Source organism: Vipera berus, assembly GCF_964194415.1.
Source record: "Vipera berus genome assembly, chromosome: 4".
Classification (NCBI taxonomy): domain Eukaryota; kingdom Metazoa; phylum Chordata; class Lepidosauria; order Squamata; family Viperidae; genus Vipera; species Vipera berus.
This window is the reverse complement of record NC_138206.1, coordinates 1085637-1094614: the sequence shown is the minus strand read 5'-3', so window position 1 is coordinate 1094614 and position 8978 is coordinate 1085637. Positions and strand designations below refer to the sequence as shown.

Sequence of the window (8978 nt, the reverse complement as noted above, 5' to 3'; positions counted from 1 at the left end):
AGACATTTATTCTCTTTAGGGGGCATCAAGGTCAGCTTCCCATTCAAAGGAGGGCAGGCCATCACTAGAAGCTCCTGCAGATGCCCCTGGATGAACAGCTGCATCCCAGGGGACGCCACAGCCCCGTAGACTCCAGCGCCCACCTTGAGGATGTTGCCCAAAGTTCTTGGGAGCCCAGCGGCCCTGCTGCCCTTAGAGCAAGCCCAGGAGGGCTGAAGCGAGCAAGAGAGTCACGGCTGAGTGGAAGGCCAAGGTCTCTCCTGACGACGCGTAGTACCTGGCCACTGCTTCATTGGGGTTGCCGTTGACAGGATCAAACCACATCTGGATGCAGCGTCCACTTCCCCGGGAAAATTCGGTGTGTTTGTAAGAGTTGCTCCAGATTTTCTCGCACAAATCTTGGGGAGTCGGGAACACTCTCTTCATCTTCTGACACATTGCGCCCGCCGGACAACGGTTGATTTCTGGGACACAAAGGAGGAAGAAGAGTTTAGGATCTCCTGCTTGAGCAGGGGGTTGGACTAGAAGGCCTCCAAGGCCCCTTCCAACTCTGTCGTTCTCTTAAAAGTTGGGAGGAACAAGGTTTCTTAGGGAAGGTGCCAAGCGGATTCCTGGCTGCTTGACGGAATTTAAACCCCTCCGTGCCAGCTAACGCGGGACAAAGCAGCCCACCAGCCCAGAGCTGGGAAAAAGGGGGCCCAGGTCCACTGTTTGGAAGAAGGACCTCCACCCCCTCCACAAACCCGCTGGGTCTTCAAAATTTAGTGGCACCCCTGGGTCCTCTGGGCAAAGGTCCCTGCCTTATTCCTCGGCAGCCTTTCCTACGTCAACGTTGGGGGAAGGGGCTCAGCCCAGCTAGGTGGCCGCTGATCCCCGTTCTTGGGGCCCGTGGCGAGGGGGGAGGGGGAGGAGCAAGAAGAGGTGATTGAGCCCCCTGACTTGTGGTCCAGTTCCAGCCTTTGTGCCAGTTCTCCTTGCAGGTCAGGTCATCCTGGCAGTCCTCCCACCAGCCCTCGCAGTCTTCCCGGCACAGCGGCACGTCCAGGATCCTCTCCTTCCGCCAGCTCTCATCCGCCTGTGTGCAGAGGGGAACATCTGTAGCACGGGGTGGAAATGAGGGGGCCTTGGTGCTCTCTGAGCTGGGGGTGGGTTTCTTGCAGATGTTTCATGGCCCTGCTAGGTAATATCATCAATGCTAGAAGGGTGCAGGATTTGAGGGGGGAGGAGGAGATAAAATGTCTGTGTGGTCCCTGGTACTGAGCTGGGTGGTTTTCTTGCAGACTTCTCATGGCCCAACTAGGAAACATCATCAGGGAAGGAAGGAAGGAAGGAAGGAAGGAAGGAAGGAAGGAAGGAAGGAAGGAAGGAAGGAAGGAAGGAAGGAAGGAAGGACTGTGGTGCTCTCTGAGCTGGGTGGTTTTCTTGCAGATGTTTCATGACCCAACTAGGGAACATCATCAGTGCAGGAAGGAAGGAAGGAAGGAAGGAAGGAAGGAAGGAAGGAAGGAAGGAAGGAAGGAAGGACTGTGGGGTCCTGGGTGCTCTCTGAGCTGGGTGCTTTTCTTGCAGACGTTTCATGACCCAGCTAGGGCACATCATCAGTGCTGAAGGAGGAAGGAGGAGGAGGAAGAAGGAAGAGGAGGGAGGGAGGGAGGACTGACTGTGCTCTCTGAGCTGGGTGGTTTTCCTGCAGATGCTCCATTACCCAAACTAGAGGACATCATAACCCAAACCAGCACTGATGATGTTCCCTAGTTTGGGTAGTGAAACATCTGCAAGAAAACCACCTGGCTCAGAGAGCCCCAAGGTCCCCCCACCCCCGCACCTGTGAGCATAAGGAAAAGATGGGGGGGGGTCCTTCCACTTCAGCTCCTCCCATTGCCTGGACTGACGGCTGGCCTAAAGCCAGCTCCATCCTGCTTTCCCCTAGATCTGTGGGGCCACCTCCCCCTAGAACCACAGGAGGCGTCCAACTGCCGCCAACCTGGGGGTCCAGGAACCCAAGTCCTCCCCCTCCACGATTCCACCTGACAGCTCTCGGCCTGGGGGAGTCAGGACCAAGCCCAGCCTGGCTGCCCACCTTGTTAATCCAGGGCCCCAAGTTGGGGGAGCATTCGTAGAGACAGGTGTCCTGAATGAAGTGCTTCTTGCATTTATCCGACATGATGCCGCAGTGGTTCCAGTCGAAATTGTACAGGTAGGAGGTATCTTCGTGGGCCCCTTGAGTTGTGTTGAGTGTGCAGCAGGCGTTGTCTTTCCAGGGGGAGCACTGGGGGAAGAGAAGCAAAGAGAGGGGCTGGATTGAACCGAGACGGTTCTGATGTCCTCTTTAAGGTGGGGCCTCTTCTCCTAGAAGTTCTCGGGTTCCCACTACAAACCAGCAGCGTTCCCAGTCCAGCCAGGAGGATTCCCCCTGAAAGTGGAGCTGACTCAGGAAGATGGGACAGGTGGGCATCTGCAAAGGGGCTCTCCTGCTCTTGCTAAAGTTTTCTGCAGAACAAGGACTGCAGGTCCTCAAGCAACGTCCTTCAAGGCTGCAGGTGGGAGCCTGCAAAACATCTTTCCGTTAAGCTACTGTGGGAAGTCAGAGAAAGAAAGATTAAAAGGGCAGACGAATATGTTTCCTCAAAGGATCTTAAAGAGGCAGAAAAGCATGCCCAGTTTTTCTTCATCACCCCAAGTCTCCCTCCCCCGAGCAGAAAGCAGCTCTGTAGAAATGCAGATGTGATAATCCATTCAGGAAAGTTGAAGCTAGACGATTAAGAAGAGAAAGGCACCTGAAATCTACATAGCCCACCCAAAGTCTAAGACAGGACATAATAGGATTAACCCACAGGTGCCAAAGGGACACAGGTCAGAAGACATGGCACAGGAAATACAAAGCCTCAAACAGGAACAGGAAACAACTCCAAACAAAAAAGCCCCAGAGGGTATAAAAACCCACTCCCTACATGTGCTCACTCTCTCGTTTTCATCCAGAGCCATCTTCCTGTCTGGCTCTCCTCTTCAATAAACTGCAACCTTCTTCCTAAAGTAGTCTCCATGTTTGTTTATTCCCGGCTTGGACTGAACCACGATGAAGACTTTTCCTTCAGCAATTTGTTGAAGGAAAAGTCTTCATCAATACTTAAGATATCCTTCAATAGTTTTCAAAAATTCTTGCTTTTCCAAAAGGCAACTGGGCTTTTCTTGGTTTTACTCCTGGAAAATGTTACACTCTTCTCGCGCAAGAAGCTTCTTCTGTTCTGGAGAAATTCTGAAGCTTCTTGGATGAGGAGAAAAACGTTTTTGAGGAGAAAAACCGAGGATGTCCAGCTGCTTTTGGAAAAAGCACCTCTGGGACAACCAGGACCGAGAATCTCCCGAGACGTGTGTGAACAAGGAAGTTTACACTCTCTTCCTGTCATCTCACAACGTACTCCGTTCTGCGCCTTCAGCCTCTAAGCTTCGGAGTTAAAAGCAGGGGTCTTCCAACTTTTGGCCCTTTGATGACTTGTGGACTTCAACTCTCAGAATTCCTCAGCCAGGCACGCGTACAATCCGACTTCCAACAGCTCATTTAGTGACCATTCAAAGTCACAATGGCACTGGAAAAAGCGACTTAGGACCATTTTTCACACTTACGACCGTTGCAACATCCCCCCCAGGTCACATGATCAAAATTCGGACACATGGGCAAGCGACTCATATCTACGATGGTTGCCGCGTCCCGGGGGGTCAGGGGCGGTCACGTGGTCCCCTTTGGCGACCTTCCGACAAGTGAAATCAACGGGGAACACGGCTTCACTTAACAACCGTGTGAACTGCAGTGTTTCACTTAACATCACGGCAAGAAAGGTCATGAAATGGGGTAAAAGATCAATGAACAATTTTTTTTCACTTAGCAACATAGATTTTGGGCCCAGTTGTGATCGTAAAGTCGAGGGCTACTTGCATATGGGCTGAGGAAATCTCTCTGGGTCAGCCCCTGGGCTTCTCAATTTGGACAGCCGTTTGAAATGGTATAGGGTTTCCTGGCTGAGCAGGGGGTTGGACTAGAGATGATCTCCAAGATCCTTTCCTATTATTAATTAATTAAATAATAATAATAATAATAATAATAATAATAATAATAATAATAATAATAATAATAATAATAATAATAATTATTATTATTATTATTATTATTATTATTATTATTATTATCCCAGCGGTGGTGAGGTCTCCCCAGTGCCCCTTCGGCCCCGGCTCGCTACCTGTTCATGCAGCTTATCCTCCGGGCCCGGCTTGCTCTTCTGGTGCTTGGCATCCATGCACACGTTGAGCATAGATTCCTGGGCAGTTGCCATCGCCAGGACCAAGAGCAGCACCTGCCCCATGGCAAGCATCATCACCCTGCCGGGGGGGGGGGGGAGAAGGGAAAGAGAGAGAAAGTTAGAGAGGAGGGGAGCCTGCTGGGGGTGGGAGGATTCCCTGACCCACACCGGGAATAGGGCATCCAGTTTTGGTCACCACGATATGAAAAGAGATGTTGGAGACTCTGGAAAGAGTGCAGAGAAGAGCAACAAAGATGATCGGGGGACTGGAGGCTGAAACATACGAAGGACGGCTGCAGGAAGGGAGCATGTCCAGTTCAATGAAGAGAAGGACCAGGGGAGACGTGATAGCAGCCTTCCAACACTTGAGGGGGTCAGCCTATTTTCCCAAAGCCCCTGAAGGCAGGACAAGAAGCAACGGATGGAAACTGACCAAAGAGAGAAGCAACTAAACTATGTGTAGTCTAACGAAGAGAAGGGTGAGGGGTGACATGATAGCAGTGTGCCAGTCTCTCAGGGGCTGCCCCAAAGAAGAGGGAGTCAAGCTATTCTCCAAAGCGCCCGAAGGCTGGACAAGAAGCAAGGGATGGAAACTCACCAAGGAGAGAAGCAACCTGGAACTAAGGAGAAACTTCCTGACAGTGAGAACAATTAACCAGTGGAACAACCTGCCTCCAGAAGCTGTGAATGCTCCAACACTGGAAGTTTTTAAGAAGAGACTGGACAGCCATTTAATTTTAATTTAATTTAATTTATTAATATTTCTATACCGCCCTTCTCCCGAAGGACTCAGGGCGGTGTACAGGGCAAGAATAAAAAACATAAAGTTACAAAAATTAAAAAGTAATTAAATACATGCCCATAAAAAACAATAAATACATTAATTTGTCTGAAATGGTATAGGGTTTCCTGCCTGAGCAGGGGGTTGGACTAGATGACCTCCAAGGTCCCTTCCAACGCTGTTATTCTGTTTTGGTCTCGACACCCAAACGTCTAAGATAGCAGAAATCCTAATCCTTTGAAGTTCTTTGAAATTATAGATGGGGGGGTGGCGACATACAGAAGAGGATTTCGCAAAGTCTCCACAGGACCAAGCTCCTTCCCCAGTTTGGATGGGGTTGGGTTTTGGGGTCTTTGCACCCTTCCCCCCCCCCCCGAACTTATTGACTGCACCCATCCTCTTTTCATTTTGGGGTGCAACAGATGTCAACGCTGCTCACATTGGATGTTCTTGCTTTGACAACAGATGGAAATGTAGCCATTTTTTCTTTGTCTTTTAGAGTTCATTGATGCTGGGAGGGGTGGATGTGAATGAGAATCCAGCCAGACATAACAACACTAAACGTAGCACGAGAATCAAGGTTACTGAGCCCAGAGCTGATAAAGAATTGGCAGGCTGGAGAGCAAGCCCACGCTTCAAGCTATATGGGGGATGTGATTTATGACTGTTAATTGGAGGAGGGAATTGCACTTTGTTACTTCGTATGGTGGGGGGGATTTAGTTTCTGGTTTTGACTATGTAGTGCTGATACTTTGTTTCCTGAATAAAAGGTACTTTAAGGTAAACAATGCCTTGAAGTTCTTTTGAAGGGTTTCATCTGTCAGAACCATGACAACAGGCTGAAAAACTATCAGAGGATGGAAAAAGCTTCAACCTGAATTTCTTTTCAAGACCAAGGAAGACTATCATATCACAAAGCTATTATCTATTGATTACTAAAAGTTTCTTTAGGAGGGAGATGGGCAGTCTCTAAATGTGACATAAATATAAAATATCCAGTTCTTTTTTTAAAAAAGTCTGTAAATCTACCAACAAGGAACTGGAATTTTTTTTTAAAAAAACAATAACCCCTTCCCCATCCCCAAACTAGGAGCATTTTAAAAAAAAAGACTTGTTTAAACGCAAAGCATGTTGCAAAGCAAACATTAAATCTGAAACTTTACCAAAGAAATATTTGCATGTGTGGAGTTGAAGACTCTCAACGGAAATTTAAAAATGGAAAGCAAATATTAGTAAAAGAACGAGAATTTCCAGTAATTAGGGCCTGTGGTGGTATGAATGGTTCCTAAATCCCATTTCTTCTTTATAATATAAAAGGAAAACCAGGACTCAGATGCAGGTTGCCTCAAGCCATGATGTAATTAACCAAGTTGCATTAACCCATGATGCATTTAACCTGGTTTCCAGAACTAACCATAATTGGCAGAGAAGAAGCTGAGCAGATTCACCTGGCTGCTGGAGGGGCTCCCTTCCAGCAAATCATTGGCCTGCTGGGAAGGAGAGAGAGGACCCTCACCCCTATTATTTGGTGGGCAACAGGTTGAGGAATCAATTCCTTGGCTTACCACACAATAAAAGTGGGCTTTTGCCTCCAAAGTCCCACCCCTGGATGATTGCTCAAGCTAACGGGGATTGGGAGATTAGGAAAAAAACCCTTCTTCTCTAGAAGACTCTGGGAGATGGAAAGGAGGGGGGATTTATCTCTATCCCACCTTTGTAATGTTTATAAACAACTGAAGGCTATTTATATTTCGCACACTTTCCTCCTATTTCCCCACAACAGCCCCGAGGTGGGTTGGTTGGGCTGAGAAATTGAGAAGGACCCAAAGTCAGCCAGCTGGCTTTCCTGCCTAAAGCAGGACTAGAACTCACATCTCCCAGCGTCTGCCAGCTTTCGGGCCTAAGACTTCAACTCACAGCCTCCCCACTTTCAAGTCTGGTGGCTTAACCGTACAGAGACCAAACTGGGTCTCTGGAGCACTAACAACCATAGACCCCACTGGCTGATAAAGAGGCTTAATCTAGAACTTGGCCACTTCAACTCCCAGAATCCCCCAGCCAGCTTGCCAAGCCAAGACACACACACACACACCACATATGCCACAGCAATCTCTGGTAAGTAGAGCCCCGAGGCTCTTCCCCACCCCTCAGTTGGAGTCCTTTGATGGAGAAAAGGGCTGCCTGACCCAAGGTGCCTCTTACCTGTGTATGGGAGCTGCTGGTCAGAAACGCCCTCCTTCCCGCTTTAATAGCCAAGGCTGGCCGGTTGCAGGTGGGGTCAGCACAGGTGAAGGGTCGGCTGCAGAGGGGGAAGATCAGAGGCCTGGGAGGACAAGAGCTGCAGCTGCCTCTCACGCAGAGGGATCGGTCCAAAGATCAGGCGATAACTCCTTGGGCAAGGATCCAGTCTCCCGTCTTGGACTTTTCCCCCTGCCCTGCTCAGGGGTCATAAAGCAGGCAGGAGTCCTCTCCGGGGTAGGAGGGGGGAAGGGGGCTGCTCCCCACAACCCTCTCAGGTAGTCAATCCCTGTGATGGGTGTTGTAGTCCAGCAGACCTGGGGGGTTATCAAAGGGGGAAGAACAGGATCTTGAGTTAAACCTGCAGGGGTTTTTACTCAGAGGAGTCCCAGGTGTGGGGAGGGGGTTGTGTAAGCTGCTTAATCAGGATTATTCTGGATCAAAAGCCGTTGTACTGTAATTAAGACTTCTATGGTCTATATAAGCAGATGTCGTTAACATTAACAGCTCTCTCTCCAGATAGTTGCTCATGGAAACACCTTTTATCATCTAAAAATACCTTTATTGCTTGTAGAGTAGGATACAACAGGTGGGGTGCGTTAAGATGATGTCTGAAGCATTCCCAAGGTATCTCCAAGGTCAGAAAATGGTAATACTCCCAGTGTCTGCACGTGTCTGCTGTTGTCACATGTTAGCTGGTTAACGGAGGAGGAGGAGGAGGAGGAGGAGGAGAAGATTCTCCATGGACAAAGGAGGAGGAGGAGGAGGGTCCATCCCAGAAAGGGGAGGGAAGAGGAAATACATGGTAGGGTAGGAGGGTCTGACTGCCCACATTGCAATTTCTCCCAAAACAGCCACGTGGTGGCAGCACAAGGATAGCGGGAACCCCCAGCAAAGGAGTCACCCTAGACTAGGGGTAGGCAACCTTGGCTCTTTTACGACTCATGGACTTCAACTCCCAGAATTCCTGAGCCAGCCTGGCTCAGCTTGGAAGCCTCTCCCTTTCCCCTCAACATGACTAGTTGAGGAATTCTGGGAGTTGAAGTCCACGAGTCATAAAAGAGCCAAGGTTGCCTACCCCTGCCCTAGGGGCTTGGCCTCCTCCTTTTTAACCTCACTTTCCTTTTTGCTGTTTATCAATGTCATGCAAACACAAATGCCTCTTGGGCCAATCCAAAAAAGTTAATTCAGCAAAAAAGCCAAACCAACAACGTTCAATTGGTAAGGCAAAATTCAGTTTGTTTGGTGTGTAGACTAAGTCTGTCGAATTTACCCAGTCAGAGTGGCTTGAAAAGCACTGCTTATAGTTAAGTTGTGGTTTGATCATCCAGCCAAGCATGGTTTATTCATTAAACCAGGATTAAATCAGGATGTAGCAAATTTCAATCTTACTCTCGAAAAAAATTCTTGCTGAGACATATTCAGGCCCACAGAAATAAGAAAGGCCACTTTTTTTCAGTGTGGGTGTTATGTTTGTGTGAAAGCTTTGACTGATTAAAGCTATGATGGATGACAGAGATCAAAAGCTATGGGCCCCATCTAGAATAGAATAGAGCTGGAGGGGACCTTGGAGGTCTTCTAGTCCAGCCCCCTGCTTAAGAAGGAGAACCTATACCATTTCAGACAAGTGACTGTCCAACCTCCAGTGATGGAACATTCACAAC

General features: G+C 48.8%; 1 protein-coding gene across 2 annotated transcripts; it reads right to left on the bottom strand.

The window, feature by feature from the left end:
• Window positions 1–8978, bottom strand: FOLR2 (folate receptor beta). Of its 2 annotated transcripts, XM_081326891.1 has the most exons (7): window positions 8955–8978; window positions 7874–7989; window positions 7279–7631; window positions 4236–4374; window positions 2081–2269; window positions 940–1075; window positions 1–464 (listed from the first exon to the last, which is right to left on the bottom strand). In XM_081326891.1, the coding sequence occupies exons 4-7, from the start codon at window positions 4368–4370 to the stop codon at window positions 193–195; spliced, it is 732 nt and encodes a 243-aa protein (XP_081183017.1). In that variant the 5' UTR covers window positions 4371–4374; window positions 7279–7631; window positions 7874–7989; window positions 8955–8978; the 3' UTR covers window positions 1–192. The 2 variants fall into 2 exon arrangements, with proteins under 2 accessions (XP_081183017.1, XP_081183016.1); XM_081326890.1 differs by lacking the exon at window positions 8955–8978 and having other exon boundaries at window positions 7874–8315.